The 20,894-nt window shown below is 42.7% G+C and overlaps 1 protein-coding gene across 1 annotated transcript; it reads right to left on the bottom strand.

Moving 5' to 3' along the window:
* Positions 1-276: 276 nt before the first annotated feature.
* On the bottom strand, positions 277-20,642 carry LOC116333230. Its single transcript, XM_039602956.1, has 8 exons — positions 20,502-20,642; positions 14,596-14,934; positions 13,379-13,717; positions 12,756-12,857; positions 7,694-8,020; positions 3,475-3,801; positions 1,603-1,878; positions 277-368 (listed from the first exon to the last, which is right to left on the bottom strand). Exons 1-8 carry the CDS (start codon positions 20,536-20,538, stop codon positions 277-279), a joined length of 1,839 nt encoding a protein of 612 aa, XP_039458890.1. The 5' UTR covers positions 20,539-20,642.
* Between the last annotated feature and the right edge of the window lie 252 nt (positions 20,643-20,894).

Here is a 20,894-nt window from a genome sequence, read left to right on the forward strand (position 1 = left end):
ATACTTTGGTAGGTCTGAATTGTGTTTTGAACCATCTCTCAGGACCAAAGTCTTTTGCTTCATTCACAAAGAGCTGAAGGCTTTTTACCTCACAGTTTGTCCTGTGATATTATTGGATGATGGACTATGGAAAACACAAATGTGCACTTCTTAATGGCTCATATGTGCTGTGAAAGAGCTCTTTGTCATCTTGAAGCCTTTTCAATAGTTTTTCTTTGGCTGTTTGTAAAGTTTTCTGTGTGAACTCTCAGGAATCTGGAGCAGTCTAATAGAAGTCTACTGGGGTATAGAGGAGGAGCTTCTGTCAGACTCTTTCTGATGAGGAACTGAAGCCGCTCTCATGGTCTCATCAAATCCATCAGACTCTGCTGAGAAAAACAGTCATGTGACCTCTCAGAACAAACAGCCTGTTAGTTTCCTGCTGCCTCCATCACTCACTTTCATTCACTCTCAATCACACTAACATGTTAAAGCAGCGCTATAGCTCACCTGGCTGAGCAGGTGGGCTGAAGGCGGGCTTACTACAGGTGCCTGTGTGTCCCTCACTCTCTCCCCACTTTCCTGTCTACTCTCTGCACCTATATAATAAAGGCAAAAATGCCTCCAATAGAAATCTTTGCAAACACAAAGTCCCACAGCAGCCCTGTGTTCTCCGGCTAAAATGAGAGTTTTTGTCAGTGGAGTCTGGTGGCTTTAACCACACAAACATTACAGCTGCGCTCAAATATCACAAAGAGCTGTGACAGCAGAGAAACACATGAAAATCCTCCAAATATCATCTAGAAATAGAAATCTGTCCACTGTGGGACATGTGAGGCTGACATTAATATGTCTTAAAGTGGGGAGATGAAGAAATGATTCCAGGCCCAAATCACTGAGACAAACATCAATCCACACTTCACTTTGTTTCATGTCTCTAAAGTGGGAATATTTCAGTGTGATGAACAAACGGCCTCCAACAAATAAAGCTGATTTTCTTTTCCTGTCTTTTCTCCAGCGGCCTCAGCTTCTTCCTCTTTCCCTGTCTTCTTCTGCAGACGCTCCTCTGTAGCTTCAAGCTGTTTCTCTTTACAAGGAGAGCTACAAACCTTTGCATCCAGCCACAAACACCCCATGGGCTCCTCTGGATCATCACACTCAGCATTTTCACAATAAAAGCCTCATATTTATGGCTGCTCCACCCTGACATGTGACAACATCCAAATGACTGGATCAAAGTGTTTGAATGATCTCAGCAGCTTTAAAACTATTGATATTTATACATTTACATTGATTTGGACTAAACTAACAAAACTATTGATTTGATCCAAACTCAAATCATGCCAGAGGCTTTATTTTGAAGTTAGGATCATTTTAATGGTCTTCTTAGTCTGTTCATTTAAACATACAGTTGCTCCGCCTGACATTTTTGGCTTTTAGATCAAAACATCAGAGAATTTATTTTATTTGAATGAACTGAAAATAGATTCAAACTAAAAGCTTTTAGAGAATAAACTCCTACATGACCTCTGACCTTTGACCTGTATCTACAGCACTGACCTCTGACTTTCAGCTCCACCTTTCTCTTCAGCAGGATGTTTCCCTCCCTGCTGTAGACGGTGCAGGTGTAGGTGTAGTTGTCTACATCTGTGGGGTATTTCAGGGTCAGACTGAGGTCTCCAGTTTTCAGCAGGTCTTCATTCATCTTCGTTCGGTCTCTGTAAACCTGGTGCTGTTCTTCAGGCTGGTCAGAGCCGTTCTCATACACGTGGACCTTTCTGTTGTTATAACTTGTATAATTGTCCATCCACTCCACTTTAGCGTCTTCAGGCAGGTGAAGTGTGGTGTTGAAGGGCAGCTGGACAGACTCCACCCCTGAATCCACCTCCACCTGGGGGACTGAGAGGACAACAAAGCAGAACATGAGCTTGGATGGAGACATTTGTGTTGACTCTAACAGGCTGAATGCTGCTGCTTCACTGGGAGCTCACTGTTAGATAGAAAGTGGTCAGTGTGAAGAGGAGACGCAGCAGAAAGATGAAGACTGACAGGAAGAAAGCAGTGAACAGACTGTTGGAGCTGCTGTTAGTGGGACAGGACTTTATTCAGTCTCTGAGGACCAGATTTGACTTGATGAAGCAGAGAAACACAGTCTGAGTGTTTCTGTCACACTCACTTCATCACACAGCTCAGTTTGACAACATTTGGAAGAATTTGATAGAAGCCTTCCTTTAGTAAAAGCACCAATAAAACACCATGAAAACACCTCACTACACACAAAACTGCAGTACTGGCAAATTGGACATAAAGTCTGAAAAGTCAAAGTACTTATTGTGCAGAAAAATGTTCCCATCAGTGTCTATGGATCAATATTACTGCTGCACATGTTTAAGGCTGAGCTCATTTCAAATCCTTTCTATTGTGTTGAATCTGCAGTAATGCATCATATTCTATAAAATCATATGTTTGTAGTGGCTGTCCTGTGAGGACCACGTATCTCTAAATAAACAGCTGTTAATGAGCTCACAAACACAGGCCTACAGCTGGATTTGAAAAAGTCCATTCAATAGAAAATCAACAATCACAGCTGGATTCAAAGGCTTGAGCTCTGTGTGACATGGTTACCTGTCAGTATCTACAGGGGATTCAAATATGAAGGAAACATGAAGGTGGTGCATTAGAAAACTGCTGCTTTCAAGTGCAGAGCAACAAACTATTTGAACTGATCCAACTTTATTAACACAGACAAAGATTTGTGGATCAGCTGCTGTAACATTTGTAATGAGCATTAATATTAATAAGTGTGAGTGAACAGAGCTGCTGAAACAGTGAAACTCTCACTGACTGATGTTACGTGAGGCCTTGTTGGCTCATTGTTAGTTCGCTGCACTGAAACAGGAAAATCCAGCTGTTAGTCATAATGTTTGGCTTTGTAAAGCACTTTATAACTGAGGACAGTGTGGAGGAGAGTCTGTGTGAGTCAGGTGCACCAGTGCTTCATGGTTTGGTGTTTTTAACATAAAGTCGTCCCTGTAGATGCTTTTAGTTTGAGTGTCCTTATTTTGCCCTCAGTTATTGGTTCTCACTGTCTCCAGATCAGGTTCAAACACAGAGGAGATCAGGGCTTTGCAGCTGCTCCTAAACTGTGGAACAAAACGCAACATTAGAGACCTTCAACAGCCTCCATCCTCTTCCTCTTCTCCTTATCCCAGCTAACACAGAGAGACACTCACAGCACACAGAGAGGAGTGTCGGGGGAAAGGCCCCACTCAGGTGGTGGAAATGACCTCAGGAACTTGTTGCTGTGAGGCAACAATGATCAGCACCACCATACTGTTTGTTTCACTCATGGTTTCTCATTTTATGTTTTGGTTTAAATCTGTTGAATTATTTCAGGACTGCTATCAAGGAGGTCAAGGGGGAGGAGCCACAATACAAGCTGCATCCAGCCAGTGGGTGCACTGTTGACCTTTGACCTGAATCTACAGCACTGACCTTTGACTTTCAGCACCACTTCCTTCTTGATCAGGATCTTCTTCCTGTTGTTGTAGGCGGTGCAGGTGTAGGTGTCTGTGTCCCAGTCTGTGGGGTATTTCAGGGTCAGACTGAGGTCTCCAGTTTTCAGCAGGTTTCTCCTCAGCTCTGTTCGGCCTCTGTAACTCTGGTCTTGGTCTTCAGGCCAGTCAGAGCCGTTCTGATACACGTGGACCTTCTTGGAGCTTTTGACCATCCACTCCACCTTTGTGTCTCTGGGCAGGTGAATTGTAGTTTTGCAGGGCAGCTGGATAGACTTCACCTCTGTAACCACCTCCACCTGGGGGACTGAGATGCAGAGGAGGAGGAAAAGTTTGTAAGAGAAGCAGAATGAGGAGAAAGAACTGTGATAGAGTTTTTACTTATTAATGAAATCACAATATTAGAGAAAATAAATGGAAAAATAAAAGCATGGGCGCTGATTTATGCACAGCTCTCTGAAGCTCCACCACAGCATTTCATCAGGCAGAGGTCTGGACTGTTGAAACACCTTCATTCTTTTGTTTTTCAACCAGTTTGGTGGACACACAGAATGGTTTAAATTATAATTGTGAGAAACAGCCACTGAAAAGTGCTCGGGGACATGGCAGTAGCCAAAGTTTTGTGAGATGGGATTTTGCTCATTATTTGTAAAAATGCAGAACAAAAGAAAAAAGCTCTGAAACTACAAGTACTGTGCAAAAGAGAAGTACTGGAAAGGAAGACTGTTGGAGAGAAAAGTGGAGCAAGAGGAGGGATTTCTGGGATTCCTGTGGGAGAAAATCTGGAAGAAGTGAAGAAAGTAATTAGAGAAGGAGACGTTACAGGCTTAAGTTGACTGCAGGCTTTCAGCAATGGAGAGAAGGTGCACAGTACATTTGTTTTACTGGAATTTAAAGATGAAGTGCTCCCTGATAAAGTTATGATAGGCTATATGAGTTTGTATGTTGTAACTAGGGATGGACCGATCCGATATTACGTATCGGTCCAATACTGACCTAAATTACTGGATCGGATATCGAAGAGAAATAAAAAATGTAATCCGATCCATTAACTACCACAAAAGCACGTCACAAAACTTGCGACATGGCGTAACCGAGCTCACGACACGATAGAGCAGCTGAGGCGTGCGAGACCTGTCGGCGGTCTGGTTGAGCATTTGGAGCCTCGCTACGTGTTTCAAACCGGCATTTAATGAGGAGGATGTGAGATGAAAACCAGCACAAAGAGACTTTAAAATGGTTGTCATGGTGATTCTACTGTAGATACACTAACGATCGATCCTAGATCATTGGGGAGGAAGGATAGTTTGTTGTGGGGACTTTAACTCACATAGCACTTTATGGGGGAATCAGGATGACAGTAATGGGATTAGTAGCAGGAATAATTGAGGATAAGGAGTTTAAATACTGGATCAGGTACACAGGTGGATTTTATGAGGGGATAAGGTATCAGCAGCTGATTTTACATTGGTTTCTCAGTCTCTGGCTGGAATTTGCTGGTATTTAAATTTTAAAAATATTTTATATTTTTACATTTTTGAAAGAAACAGGTATTTCAAAAAGAATCTAATGGTGGTACGGTAGAGTCTGATCCTTACTCCAGTCTACAAGGTGGCTGCAGTGCACCTAGAAGCTGTTTGCCAACCGGCATGAAAAAGAAGCAGCAGCAGCCTCACAGTGCCTTTCCAAAATGTTCAATACATCCTGTCAGTAGAAATTACTTCTTCTATGGTTCATGGTCTGTGAGCCAGTGTTTACATTTTGGGTGGTGGGTTAATTTATATTCTAAGGTTTAGTGTCTGTTTCCTAGTTCTGGTTCTTTTAGCTGTTTTTCTGCTTGTGTTATATCTGTAGTTTCTGGTCTTTAGGTTCTGTTCCCTGCCTCCTCTGTGTTCCACATTTGTCACTCCTGTCTCCATGTCCCTTTTCTGTCTCCTCTGTCTGTCTTGTTTCCATGTCTGTTTCTCCCTCAGTCCCAGTGTCAAGCCTGTGTGTCTTAGTCTGTGTCTCAGTGTTTTCTCTCGTCCTGGGTTCAGTGTGTTTCGTTTTCCTTCCCCTGCCTTGTTAAGTTTAGCTCAATTCCACTGCTGAGAGTAAAGAGACCTTTCTAACTGTCATTCATGGCCCTGAGTCTGTAAATAAAATGCCTGAGTGCCACATGTCTGCTGGTAATCTGAGTGTGTTTTTCCCATCTGTAAACCTGAGTCAAGTGGCCACCGGCCTTGTTTTCTGAAGATGATTATTGTAAGTCTGTGCATTCGCTCAAGAGAGCAAATGCTGTGATTTCTGTTTTTGAGCCTGGGAATAGTAAAGACGTGTGTTCAGTTCCTGAGTTAGCAGGACTGAAACTGTGTTTACTGCTCCAAAGTTTAAGCACAGTAATGAGTGGGTTTCTGTGCAGCTAAGCAACGATGTGGTGTCTTTTGAGGCGGATGTTTTCAAGTCTGAGTGTGTTGTTGCATTTTTCTATTCCTGAGCCAATCCTGAGCCCACCCCCTGTGTTAATGACACCACCCATCTCAAGACTATTAGGTGTGCTGGTCAAAGAGCTAATTCAGAGACTGTAAATTTTGCACATCAACCTGCACTTCCTCAGGATTGTTTTGCTCAGCCTCCCGGTCGACGCCCTAAACCGTTTCATCTCCATCACTGGCCACATTGTTGGCCTCCTAAACTGCTAGTTCCTTGTTTTGGGTTCTTGAGAGTCCTCCTTACAGGCCCACTTCCACTTGCCCGGGTCAGGTTTAACTGTGTTTTTGTTTGGTTAAGTTGTTTGTTTGTTAGGGGGTCATGGTCCAACCTCTGCCTGCCACACACAGATACAACAACTTCTGCAAATTTTGAAGTTACACTTTGATTTAAGTTCAACATGATATCACAAAGTTCATGGTTCACAGGAGTTCATGATCGACTCACAAAACAAGCCAAATCATCAGCCCTCCATCAGTGCAGTTATGAGGTGTTTCTGTTGGTTTTATGCTTTTTCTCTGAGCACCTCACCGTCTGACCTTGGGGTTAATTTGCTGAGACGTCCACTCCTGGGAACACTGTGGCATTGTGTTAACACACATGAATGCTCCACAGCAGCAAATTGCCAAAACGTCTGCTATTATAAGGTGCTCATTGTTGATGATCAGTTAATCAAGTTCTTTTAATTGGCAGAAATTTACCCTCTTGACTCCAACAGCAGCTGTATAAGTGTACTTAGATTTTACAGGACTACAGAGCTCTGTACTGTAAAACTTTGTAACACTGGTGAACTACAATTGCCTTTATTAAATGACCACTACTTTGGGAGTGGTCACAGCTGCTGTGAGCGAGTGGCTGTGATTGGACAGGGATAATCGAAGGCAGGTGTATTTGATTTCACTCATACTGTGGTTCACTCACAGCCCACACTGCAAACACTGCTGTGATTCTGTCTCTCTGTGCAGGTGTGTCGTATGGTCAGACTGTAAAAGATGACTTAAAATGTTTGGACACTTTGGACTGTTTGTTTTATCCCTTCACTTTTATTTAATTATCTTTTAGAATTTTACTGGTTGTCATCTTTTGCCCACAGCTGAGACAGATGATGATCAGACCAACAATCTGTGTGTATTACAAACTGTATTACTCTCACTTAAGCCTTCCTGTCCTTTCCACACTACAAAACTTCCACAACCCCTTTCCCAGCTCCATGTAGCCATGCCTCCCCCCAGGACACTGGCACAGTAGGTTACATACATCTTAACACTTAACCCCTCCCCTGTTGATTTTGCCACAGGTCTAGTCTGAAAACACAGAATATAAAATGGCACTAAAAATATTAGAGACATTTCACATCCAAGAAACTCTCAAAATTGAACTACACAATAATATTTGTAACAACAGGGTTGAAGTTTCTAGTTAATAGACTTGGACATTACACACAGAATTTATGAATCACACACTGGGGACATTCACTTGTTACAGCAGCACAAGAGACTTGAAAAAAAGCTGAATTAGAGATGTATTTGAAAAATAAAGAGCAGCAAACTCAGAGAATCAGCCATACACTGTTTTGTTTTTGTTTTTTTAGCACGTGCTCATAGGGGTCATGTGATTGTTGGTGTTTTCTGCTGTCTGTATTATTTTAGGGTCTTTGCCTCACAATATGAAGCGACAACCGTTGTTGTGATTTGGTGCTATACAAATAAAACTGAATTGTTTCCACTGACCTTTGAACTGCAGCTCCACCCTTTTCTTCAGCAGGATTTTTCTCTCCTTGTTGTAGACGGTGCAGGTGTATTTGCCTGCTTCTCCATCTGTGGGTCTCTCCAGGGTCAGACTGAGGTCTCCAGTTTTCAGCAGGTCTTCATTCATCTTCGTTCGGTCTCTGTAAACCTGGTGCTGTTCTTCAGGCTGGTCAGAGCCGTTCTTATACACGTGGACCTTTTCAAAATTACTGTCCTTCCACTCCACTTTAGCGTCTTCAGGCAGGTGATGTGTGGTTTTGCAGGCCAGCTGAACAGAGTCCACCCCTGAATCCACCTCCACCTGGGGGACTGAGAGGAAAACAAAGGACAACATGAGCTGTACAGACAGCAGCAGCACCAAGAACATTTTCTTTGACTAAAATATTCAACAGAATTAACATTTGAATGAAAAGAGGAAGTAAAATAAAAATCTTTGTCTCTTTTTTAGTTGTGCAGAGCAGCATACATGAATGATAAACACAAACTAAAAATGTCAGACTGATACTGATGAATTAAAACTTTGATTTAATGTAAATGGTAAATGTAAAAGCCTGAGTATTATTTCAGTTTTACTTTTGTGATAGATTTTATTTATCAGGTACAAACCCCTCCTGCAGCTGTCGCATTGACATGTAATTATTATGTGATTGCAATGTTCAAAATTGGGTGTTTAATCTGGTTTCATGTTGTGTTGTTTCCACCTAATGGTGGACTTGACAGTTGTGCTTGTGGTGCGCATGCTTTTGGCGGATGTTCAATTAAGTGCATATCCTGCCAGAGACTGAGGACTCGAGCCAGAAAGAGCAGGCTGGCCGTGTATATCATGCTCAAACATCAGTTGGAGCCTGGCTCTTTATTCTACTCTAAACATCAAAAGAATAACAGGAGCAGTTACACCTCCTCTGGAAAAGGTGAGAAATTTTGCATCATCCAATAAAACCAAAACTCTGTGTTCTGTTAATTAATGTGAACCTTTAACTGATAAATGCCTAAAGAAAGGTTTTGAATTGTTTAAATAACTTTATTGTATTTAATAAATATGCACAAATTTAGAATATGATGGCTACAACAATCTGTAAAAGCTACAAGGCAGTTCAGATATGACTCAAAACTGTACAGAAAGGTCAAATAACACCAGACTGGAAGACTCTACATTAACCAGGCTCACCGGTGGCAGGTGAGCTGTAAAAGTAGCATCCATCAAAGTAAGGAAAGGATGGGTTGTGTACCTGTACTCACAGAAGGATTGTTATTAACCCCTCTGTCAATCGCTACCTTAACGTGGTGGCGGGGTTTGTGTGTCCCAGGGATCCCAGGGGCTATGGTGTCGGGGTCTCCTATGGTAAATTGGTCCTGGATGAGGGACCAGACAAAGGGCAGGTTACCTGAGGGTCCTCCAACTGGGGACTATGTCGTCCTACTGGGAGACTTAAACGCTCATGTGGGCAACAACAGTGAGACCTGGAGGGGCGTGATTAGCGGAAACAGCCTGTCTGATCTGAACTTGAGCGGTGTTCTGTTACCGGACTTCTGTCCAAACCACAGTGCATCCATAACAAACACCATATTAGAACATAAGGCCGTCCATAAGTGCACGTGGCACCAGGAGATTCTGGGCAGCTTGATGATCGATTTTGTATTAGTATCATCAGATCTGCAGCCAAATGTTCTGGACACTCAGGTGAAGAGAGGGGCTGAGCTGTCAACTGATCAGGTGGTGGGAAAGGATGTTGGATAGACCTGGCACTCCTAAACATATAGTGAAGGTGCACTGGGAGCGCCTGGCAGAGGCCCCGGTCCATGAAATACATCCGGCATTCCAAGAGACACTGGGGATCATGAGTCTGGGGCCGAGGGGGATGACTCGTCTATCACCAGGGATGAGGTCACTGAGGCAGTTAAACACCTCCTTGATCATCAGGTGGCGGTCTGCAGCTCACATTGGAGCATTTCCCAACTGAGTGTGAAGCAGCAGGAATCAGAATCAGCACCTCCAAATATGAGGCCATGGTCCTCAGCCGGAAAAAAAGGTAGAGTGCCCAATCCGGGACAATTACTTCGTAGTGAGGAATTTAGGCATCCGTGGGGGCTCGGAGTAGGACCGCTGCTCCTCCACATCGAAAGGAGCCAGTTGAGGAGGTTCTGGAACGTGACAAGTATGCCCCCTGGGCACCTCCTAGGTGTTCTGGGCATGTGCCAGCGGGAGGAGGCCCTGAGGTAGACCCAGGGCATGCTGGAGAGATAATATCTCTCAGCTGGGCTGTGAGCGCCTTGGTGTTCCCACAGACAAGCTGGAGGAGGTGGCCGAGAGAGAGGTCTGGGCTTCTCTATTAGGCTGCTGCCCCCACGACGCGGCCCCAGATCAGCATTAGAAAATGGATGGTTGGATTGTTATTGTCCTTTTGATAGGCTCCAGCCCCACCCACAACCCTAAAATCAGATAAGTGTAAGAGGACGGATGGATGGATTGTTACTGAGTCCAAAAGTAACATTTCTCAATGCAAGACTGCAGAGAACTTGGGAGGTTCTGCATGTACAGAATATCATATTGTGAAAAGATCCAGAAAATTCAGAGACGTCTCAGTGCACAAAGGATGAAGTCAGAAACCACTGTGTGATCTTGAAGCCCTCAGGCAGCACTGCCTAAGAAACCATAGTGTCACAAACAGCAGGCTCAGGATTACTTTTCATTACCAATGTCACTTAAGACCGTCTGTTGCTCCCTCAAGAAATGCAGCTTGAAACTGTGTTTCGCTGTGAGGAAGCCATACATCGACTCAACTCAGATGGACTGCAGGACTGTGGAACTGTGTGCTGTGATCAGGTGAGTCCACATTTCAGCTTGTTTTTTGGAGAAAAAAACAGTTCTCTGTACCAAAGATGAAAATCTTCCAGACTGTTATCTGTGAAAAGTGCAAAACCTGTTATGGTCTGGGGATGCGTCAGTGTCCATGACATGGCTAAGCTGCACTCATGACAGAACCACTGACTCTGACCCTGAGGATTGTAGACAGACACATCATCCTTCCCCGGACAGATTATTATTCAGCAGGATAATGAAAGATCACGTTCCGCATGGGCTACAACATTATGACGCCACAGACATCTCGCTGTCAGTCCAGATCCATCTCCTATTGAAAATGTATGGCTCACAATGAAGAGGAGTTTTATTTCAGTAAGTCTGTGGAGGTTCTCAGTCATCCAGGTCGTAGTAATCAAAGGAGCTTGAAAAGAAAGCAACTGGACTTCTTCACCTCTCATCCGAGAAGCTTCTTCAGTTCTACGAAGGTGGAGAGTCCCAGATATTTAAACCCTAGTGGGAGGTGTCCCTTAAGAGGGTGACCCACTATTGATCATGTGACTCATCACATGAGCCAAGGTATGAAAAAGGGTGGGGGTCATTATCAGCATAGGTTTTGGGTCAAACCATTGTTAGACCTTGCCTCATCCTATCATGTGACCTATTGAGGTCAATAACTCACATGATAGGGTGAGACAAGATCTCACAATGGTTTCTCACAATGACCAATAATGGATCAATGACACTCATAAGGGACACTCCCACTAGGGCTTCAAATCCAGGACTGCACCATTTGGTCTCAGAACTGAAGAAGCTTCTCAGATGAGAGGTGAAAGAAGTCCAGCCCCTTTTCTTTCCAAGCTCCTTGGATTTATATCAGCAAAGAGTGCAGAACATTTCCAACTGGAAAGACTACAACCTCCTTAGATCAGAATGTGAGGAGAAGTGAGGCTGAGCCTATGGTCGATCGTTTTTACACGGGCGATTTATCTATTTATTTGCCATGAGTAAGTTTGCTAATAATGTTGGTTGAAGCTAACAGAAGCAGTCAACAGAAAAATAATAGCGCTGTTTTAACTTCACCCTCTTCACAGTGCGCAAAATGCAGCAGCGATTCATTTATTAAAACTCATAACAGAAGAAAGAACAGCAGTAGTCTATGTTCAGAAAAAACAAAATCATTTTATTTAAATAAAAAAATCCACAATGGTGGAAACAAAGAGAAACTGGCTTCTTTTTCCACTATAACCGTGTTTACAGGCCGTTCAGTGTTTGTCTCACACACTCGACCAAACAACAAATAAGTTAAAAACCAAAATGTCTTTTCCAGCAACCATAAAAAAATCTCTGATGTAAAGTTAAGTGTTTTGTGCAATTTGGCACATCTCAAATAAATAAATATATAAATGAATAATCCAAAAAGTAGCTTTATTAATACCGAAACACACAAGAAAAGAAGGTAAAATATTCCCTCCAAACAAAACTCATAAATTCATTGACAGGAAAACGAGCATGTTTACTTTATCAGGTTGTAGCCGTGTGTGCAGGTGGTTAACAATATTACCATCGGTGCTGAAGACGTGTCTGAAGCTGTGCTTGTGGCTGGTATGCACAGATATTTCTGTGCCATGTGTGACATCAATGGGAAATGTTTTTCATGCATTTTCCACAGAGCCAGTGGATCTTCTTCTCTGTCTACGACCTCCTCGCTGAGGTAACAATCCATTTCTATCTGCAGCTTCTCCTCCAGTGTGCAATTTGGCAATTAGTTCGTCCATGTTTGGACTTCTGTGTTTTAAATATGCAAATCAGTACGTGCATGATTACACTGCTCCACCCATCAAAGAGTCTGCACATGCGCGAATATATCGCCTATCATCGGTTGTTGGACTGACGATTGTCGGAAAAGTTTTACATATCGCCCAAACTTATGTTGCAGCCATCAAATCCTAAATGTAAATATATTTACCAATGTGGAGCATGATGTTTATCTGCTTAGCTAAAGATTAGATGTTATTGTTGGGTCTTTGCCTACAATATAAAGTGTCTTGAGGTAACTGTTGTTGTGATTTGGCGCCGTATAAATAAAACTGAATTTAATGCTTGAGGAAAAGTTGTTGTGAGCATACAGTGTTTTCTTTTTTTTAAAAAGCACACCAGCCAGAAAGTCCCTTTGTATAAAGGTGAATAGTCTTAATCATTTTTAGTTATTTTTTTTTAAATAATAAAGTTGGTTTTTTTTACCTCTGTAGAAGAGTTTCCATAAATACACTCCAAGACCCACAATGGCAGCGACGGCCAGGACAGCCAGGATCACCGAGGCCTCAGCTGGGAAAGTGTACGGCTCTGTGAGACCAAGAACAGAACGAGGTTTACATCAACACGATTATTCTGATCCAAAAAGAGTCGGTCTGTAACAGGTCTGCTGAGTGTTTCACAGGTTAAAGAATGAAGTCAGCAGGATGGATTTCTTCTAAATCAGTCAGAACGTAGCTCCACCCAAACTGAAAGAGCAATGAAGACACCATCAGTCTGAATAACTCATGTTCCAGGAAACTATCAAAGTCGTCTCAACATCTAAAGGCTCAGGGCTCATTTTAGCAGAAAGTGGTCAGATCCTTATTAGTCACACTATAACATGCGTTATGTGTTTGTACAATAAATTTTAATTTGAGATCCTGAAATGCTGCAAACATAAAACTACAGACTGTTGAAATGAAGAAAACAAAAAACCTAATTGCTCCATGAAACAATCCTCTGCTCCATGAATGAGTCTGACCCTCATATCATCTCCATCAGGCAGTTTCTGAGCACCATGAGTTCCCTGTCAAATAAAAACATCAGCTTTAATGTTCAGACAAACTGACCTTTGACCTGCAGCTGAACATCTGTCAGTCTGGGTTCTTCTTCCGTCACTCTGATGGTGCAGGTGTAGTTGCTGCTGTCAAAGATGTGTGGTTTCCTCAGAGTGAGGCTGAAGTCTCCAGTCTGCAGAGCGTCAGTCTTCATGGATGTTCGGTCTCTGTAACGCTGGTTTTGATCTGTCAGCTCGTCCTCTTCCTGCTGACGCTGGTGGACGGTTGGAGGATTGAGGTCGTAGCGGCTCCACACCACTGTGGTGGGTCCAGATACAAACGGGATGTGACAGGGCAGCAGGACTGACTCCGCCCCCTCGTACACCTCCAGGGTGAAGACTGGGTGGGACACTGTGAGGACACAGAGACACAAACATGAATCAGCTGTGTGCAGGTCACATGACTAAATAGAGACCATTTGTTATAGATTTTGTCAGCATAAGAATCACGAGGGAACAATACCAAGTAAACTGTCTTAAACATAACTGCAGGAAAATATAATTATTGAAGAGTTACTCAATATCTGATTGTTCACTTTGTTCTGCCTTTTATAAATTATGCTGGATTACACTTTAAACACCATTTGTTTCTGCATCAGCTACACTAGACTAAAACTAAAATTTAAATTTAAAGAACAGAATAGAGGAGAAAAGAAGAGAGCAGAACACAACAGAATAGAACAGAAAAGATTAAACTACAACAATAGAACAAAATAGCAAGAAAAGAATAGAAGAAAATAGAACACAACATAATACAACAGAACACAATTCAACACTAAAGATCATAACAGAAAAAAAAACAAATAGAATAGAATAGAATAGAATAGAATAGAATAGAGAGCCATTATGATCAGTTTTGATGGCCACAGCGTCAGAACCTAATGTTAGCAGAGGGAGTTTGGATGTTGGTTTAAAGTCTCTAACGTCTGATAATCGTCTGTTTCCTGTTGCTGTCTTTGGTGTCTCTGTAAGTCAGACCTTTCTGTGCTGCTCACACCTGAAGCTGTTTGGACCTCCTGCTTTAGTTCTTATGAATGTGTGAGGACATTTATGAACAGTGAGGCTGAACTCAGCTTTGTAGGTAAACAGCAGAGTGGAGGTTTGTCCTCTATGAAGACTGAAGCTGTTCACACAGTCTGATGACAGCTGAGCCTGAACATCTGTGTAAACAGCTACAACAAAGACGAAACAGTCAAAAGTCTTACTTGGTGTGTTGGGTGTGTTGCTGACCTTTGACCTGCAGCTCTACTGCTGTCAGTGTCCGTGTGTTTCCAAATGCAGTGATGGTGCAGGTGTAGGTGCCGCTGTCAGAGGTGATGGGGTTCCTCAGAGTGAGGCTGAAGTCTCCGGTCCTCAGAGAGTCTGTCTTCATGGATGTTCTTCTCCTGTAACGCTGGTTTTGGTCTGTCAGTTCATCTCCTGTGAGGCTACGCTGGTGGACGACTGGAAGACTGAGGTCGTGGCGAGTCCACACCAGAGTGGGGTCCAGAGGTACAGAAGGGGCCTTGCAGAGCAGCAGGACAGACTCCACCCCCTCATACACCTCCAGAGCCGAGGCATGCTGGGAAACTGAGGACACAGAGACAGAAACATGAACTCTGCATCAGTTCACTCAGAGGTTAGAGTCCACATTTTTTGCTTGCAAATAAACAGATCTGGCCAATCAGATCACTGCATTTGGCAACAAACTCATAGCTCAAAATGTGCACTGGTACTGAACATCCATCCATCTATTCTCTTCCACTTATCCAGTTCAGAGTCACGGGGGAGCTGGAGTCTATCCCAGCTATCATTGGGTAGACCATGGACAGGTCAGCAGTCTCAGGGAAAAACACAGAGACAACCATTCACACCTATGGACATTTAGAATCATCCAATAACCCAACTGACTGTGTGTCTTTGGGAGGAAAGCAGAGTATCTGGAGAGAACCCACACAAACATGTGGAGAACATGCTCCACACAGAAAGGCCTGATGGTGGAGTCAAACCTTGTTGCTGTGAGGCAACAGTGCTAACCACTGCACCACCGTGCTGCCTGCTGAATATACAATGAGACAGAAACAGGAAAACCAGGAAATTCTCAGTGTTGCTGCCTTTTCCCGAGCAATGGAAAAACCAAGAATCTCTGCTTCTTCCGTTTCTTGTTCAGAAACATCAGGACCATCATCATCACTTCATGTCTACGCCATTGTTTACATTGTGTGTTTCTGGGATGCATTTTTCGGAAAATCACAGCATTTTCAGCTCACTACATTTCCTCATTTGTAAAATATATCAGTGGTTTGTAGATGGAGCTGTGTTAATGATGAGAACAACTACATAAAAGCATCCATGGATCATCACTGCAGCATTAAACTAGAACAAAGTAAATCCACCTTCTGCAGCAGCCTGGATTATATTTACATCTTTAGTGTTTTTACTTCTGATCCTAAGTTTCCATGAAACATCATTTCTACTCTCACTGCAGTTAAAACTTTGGAGGTTTATAGTAAGATGTTTCCTGATCATCAGAGCTCTAAACAGTCCATGTCTGTCACAGCTTATATTAGGTTAAGTTTAAGTTCAAAGGTTTAATGTGACGTTTGATTTGACTGTGATCAGACACACGTCATCCTCTCCAGGTACAGACTGCTGTTATTGTCGAGTTATTTTAAATATGAAATGTGTAGCATTCAGATGTTGTTGTGAACGCTACACCTCTTCTTCTCTTTCATTCAGTCAGAGGATGATCTTTGTATTAAGGTGGAACTTCAGTAGAAATGATTATGTTCACAAACAGATGTTACTAAGCTGCCCACTTATGTACAAACACAATATTTACATAATTCTTATCCCATGAAAATCACATCTGGAAGAACAAATATAAAAATAAGAGACTTTTTATCAAACCAACTGATCAGAAACATCGTTCTCAGAAGCTCGACTGTGCCTCGTTTCCTTTTGGATCAATAACTCTGAACATTAACTGGAAACAGTCACAGTTTTTACCCTGAACGTTCAGAGGTGACTCTAAATGATCCACAGCTGTGAAGATGTTCTTACATATAAACTGCAGCTGACTTTGCTCGTTCTGAAACAGTGATGCTTCTCTGCTGGACTGATGTGATGAACTTTGTTCATAAAACAGGTTTTATTGTCTCTTTGTACCATCTTTACCAAGGACGATGGTGATTTATTTTTCATTTATGGTGAATGTCACATCCACAGCTGACAGTTTCACCACCTAAAACCAAAGTTTAACACATTTTAATCTTGTTTCAGTCGTTTTATAAATAACTTGAAGCTCAGCCTCTGAGAACAAAAACAGAGTCTTTGTAATTCAGTAAACCCTCGAGGACTGTGTGTGTTGTTCATGCTGTCTGCACTGTGTGACTTCATCTGTCATATTTATACTTTTCTGTAAACTGTTTGTGTTCAATAAAGGTTAAAAACACTGAGGCTCTGACAGTAAAAGTCCTGAAAGTGTTCTTAAAGCTGTGAAATGGATTTCCTCTCCATAGATGTGTTTCCATGCAGATCATGGACCTAAAGCAGCTCCAGGATGAAGAGTGTGAAAGAACTTCTTCCACTACAGTATTCATTACAGCACTGTGGCACTGCACAAACCCTCACACTGTCTCAATCCCTGTTTCCAGTTTGACTGAGAGAAGGCCTGAAGCTCAGCCAATCACAGGACAGGAAGTGATCAGCTGACACAGTGATTTGAAGCTGTCAGGGTGAGGCTGCTTCATGCAGGTGTGAAACTATGAGGAAGCTGAACGCCTCCTCTTTCCTCAGAAGTGATCTGTGGCAGTCTGCCATCATGTTTGGCTGCACACACTGAATGTGACTCACTGAAAGCAAAACTACACGTACACAGGGCCCTCTCACCCTCAAACAGGGGCCTGACAGAGCCAGGGGGGCCAGGCCCCACCAAGCAGCCATTAGCCAGTACACATCCAAGCACCAAGAACCACCAACACACCAGAGGATGGAGGTAACAGCGCCCGACAGAGTGTGTTGGGGGGAAAATAGTGTCTATTTTGATAGTTTATTAGAGATTTCCATCATGAATTCATTGTGCAAACTGAGCACAAGTTAAAAGACCAAACACAACTAAATGACATGTGTTTATCATACAAATATAAAAGGGTGTTATAATAATATGTGGCTTACACGCCTGTTAAAACCTGCCTGGTGACAGATGACACTGACAGTAATCTGTGCTTTGATTCAACCTGAGAGCTGCTGATGATTGAACTGCAGATTTAATGCAGGAATATTTCCTGTTTGAACTCTTCAGGGACCCGTGTATTTCCTGAGCAAACACTCTTCTCCTCATGCTGCTGCTGTGCTGTCAGCTTTAAAATGCAACAATAAATATTTCTATTGATTTGCACAGAAAGCTTTTAAAAAGCAACAGAACAATAAAAGCAGCAGCAGCTCTGACTGTGTTCATACCAACTTAAATATGTCAAAGTCAGGTTTCTGTTTAAAACAGATCACTGAATATTTGAGTTACAAATACACAGATTTAACTACATTAACTTAACTGTGGTATAAAAACTGGATTCATTGACTGCTATGTAGCAAACATAGAGCTCAGTTTAACAAACAGAGTAGAAAGGTCTGTATAAGAATGAAGCTGCTGATGCAGGACTGTACACATGTTCCTGTTTAGAGGCAAAGTCGCCTCTACAATGTAGCAACAGGAAATAGAAATATAGTTTTATTTTCCTTCTTTTCTTCTGGTTCAAGCTGAATACAATTAGAATAAAAGTTAGACTAAAGTTTGTACTCACATATACTGATATGATTTTATCATTATGTTAATACAGCACAAGGGTCAGTTAGCTTTGCACAAAAATACAAACATTGTTCAAATTTCCTGCTCTGACTTGGCCTCAGGATGTCTAGAAGCAAGAATCAAGCGCACCCAAAGGAAACAAGCGCACCAGTGGTCACGTGCTCAGCACACAGAGTGGGAATGACTGAAGGAGCTGCTGTAACGCAGCTATAATGCAGTTTTGTGTGATTGAGTGAGTTGATGAATCTGTAAGTGTTCTTACTTTGGCAGATTCATTAACATGATACTGATTATAATCTGGCTGTAATCTCCTGCAATGACTACAATCAGCGGGATGAGGAATAAAGGACTTTTCTATGGTTTCCTTTAACTGTTGCTAGCTGCCATATTTATGCCTCACTATTAGCAACTTGTAAGACATGTGCTATTTAGCCAATGTTGGGTCTGCAGTGACCCCTTGTGGACATTGTGAGATATTGCTTGTGTTGAGTAGATGACGTGTTGTGATTGTTTTCCTAGTTATCTGTGACTCTACTAATTATAAAATTGTCTGTTTCTGTTTCCAGAAAACCATGTTTATAGTCACACGTGCTGTTTACTATAAAACAAGAAGTTCAAGTTTGGCTGCACCGAATTCAGATTAAGCCTCACAAACATTTTCATGTAAACAATCTTTTGTGGGACTTAATTAAAGACAATTAACCAAACTCCTGGACTGCTGCAGTCTTTCTCTTTTCTTTCGGAAAAGACCAAAGCAGACCCCTGGATGGGGCTCAGCCAGCAGGGGGACTTCTGCACAAGCTTTAGACAAACTGCCCGAAATTCATTGACAGAGACATTTCAGGGATTTAGAGTCAGTCTGCGGTCAGATGGCTTAATTGTTAATCGCGTTAGTCATGATGATGGCATTAACGCCTTAATGGGGCTTAAATGCGTTAACACCGATTAACTCCTTACACGGATTACACATTTTAATGCGTTAACACTGAAGCCCTAATTATTATATTCTTCTTTTTGCCTGTCCTGTCCGGCAGTGTAGCTGCACAGGAGAAGACGAGAATGAGAATTATTGTCTGAAGGCCAAAAAAATGCCCAAAAGAATTATTTTCCAAAGTGCATCATTACTGCTTTTGCTATCAGTCATATTTTATTAGAAATTTATTAGGATTTTTTATTTTGAGATATTACTATCAGAACAGAAAAGACCGTCTGAAGAAAAGAAAAAGAAAGAAATTGGTGAGAAAGTTTACAGAAGGAGAGGGAGAGAAAGAAACACTGAGGCTCTGCTCCAAACCTGCTTATAAGACACACTGAGCAGCACACAGGACTACATGATATGTTTAGAGGCAGCAGCCAACCAAGATAGTGTGTCTGTGAGCACGTGTGTGTGAGCTTGTGTTCACAAGATTTTACCTAATAGTGTCTAATAGTGGGTATGTGGAGCCATAGCCCCCCCCCCCAGGAGATGAAGCAAGCATGGAGGAGATGCAGGCCCAGACATCTAGATGCCCCCAGAGGCTCACCGCAGGGGCAATCACACTACCTACTCAGAAAAGACCAAAGCAGACCCCTGGACGGGGGTCAGCTGGCAGACACAGTGCAGAAGCCCGAGGGGGCCCCGGCGACGAGCCCGCAGGCTCCACCGGCAGCCGGCTATGCCAGAGCAGACCACGCACCAGGGCCAGAGTCCTGAGACTCAAGGGTGCCTCACACACCCCAGCAGGGGCCCGACAGAGTAAAGGGGACAAAGTCAAGGTGTTCCATCCATGGAGATCATCTCCATGGATGGAAAACAGAGAAATTTAATCTAGTGGAAGATCTTTCAGACTCATTGATCAGCATCATTTTTTGGATATAATCAGAACTATTAATCAGCATCATTTTGTATTTCTTTTGGAAAAGATGACAAACACAAAAACATTATTATATTTTGAAAAATACTGACAGCCACCAGTGCTCCCGTCAGCCTCCCAGTATGTCTAAATCCTGCAGCACCGGTGATCAGGTGCACCTGTGCTGTGTTTAGTGCGGAGAAACGGAGCTCAGAGGGCTGAATGAGCTCGGCTCAGACCGGAAACAGCGCAGACACGAGGCTACTTTAGCATGGTTAGCTAGCTCTGCCATACCGGAAGTGTCCAATCTGTGACTACAAAGTCCACAGTCTGTTAGTCTGGTCTGTTTCTAACCTTCCCTCATACTTTTACTATTAAAGCCTCATCATTAAATCTGTATTTCCAACACTGTGTGAATTTCCATGACGTCAGAGGCGCGAGCTGCACCTGAGTGTAGCACTTCCGGTCACAGAGGACTGTCTGCGGAGCTGCTGCAGGTTAAACAGAGACTTTCTTACCGTTCATGAGGAGCAGGAACACCACCAGCGTCTTCATCCTCCTTTAAAACAACTCAAACCGACACAAAGTCCCGTTAAATCCTCTGCTGACCCAACGAACCCACACCTGGACACACCTGCAGCTCCCAAACACGCCCACGCACAAAGTGTACTTTCTGTTTAACAGGAAGTCTCCGTGTGTCGCAGATATCAGATAATAAAATGTGTGTGAAGTAGATTTTAAATAAAACGTATAAATGTGCCACATGAACACAAACAGCTGGATCATTGTGGTCTGACAGGCCTGTTAAAGAAAGTCTGAGGCTCAGTGATGTTTGTGTGAATAGTTCATGGAGCTGTGATCACCTTCATGCAGGAAGTGAACTTTGTTATGGTGAAATTATAAAAGTGTTT

Source organism: Oreochromis aureus, linkage group 3, assembly GCF_013358895.1.
Source record: "Oreochromis aureus strain Israel breed Guangdong linkage group 3, ZZ_aureus, whole genome shotgun sequence".
In the NCBI taxonomy this organism is placed as follows: domain Eukaryota; kingdom Metazoa; phylum Chordata; class Actinopteri; order Cichliformes; family Cichlidae; genus Oreochromis; species Oreochromis aureus.

Excerpts from the sequence above, each read along its gene's own strand:
- LOC116333230 (XM_039602956.1), bottom strand. The coding sequence starts at position 20,538 with ATGAAGACGCTGGTGGTGTTCCTGCTCCTCATGAACG. Across the intron at positions 14,935-20,501 it reads GTTCCTGCTCCTCATGAACG|TTTCCCAGCATGCCTCGGCT; the intron begins GTAAGAAAGTCT and ends CTGTGTCCTCAG. Across the intron at positions 13,718-14,595 it reads AGTAGAGCTGCAGGTCAAAG|TGTCCCACCCAGTCTTCACC; the intron begins GTCAGCAACACA and ends GTGTCCTCACAG.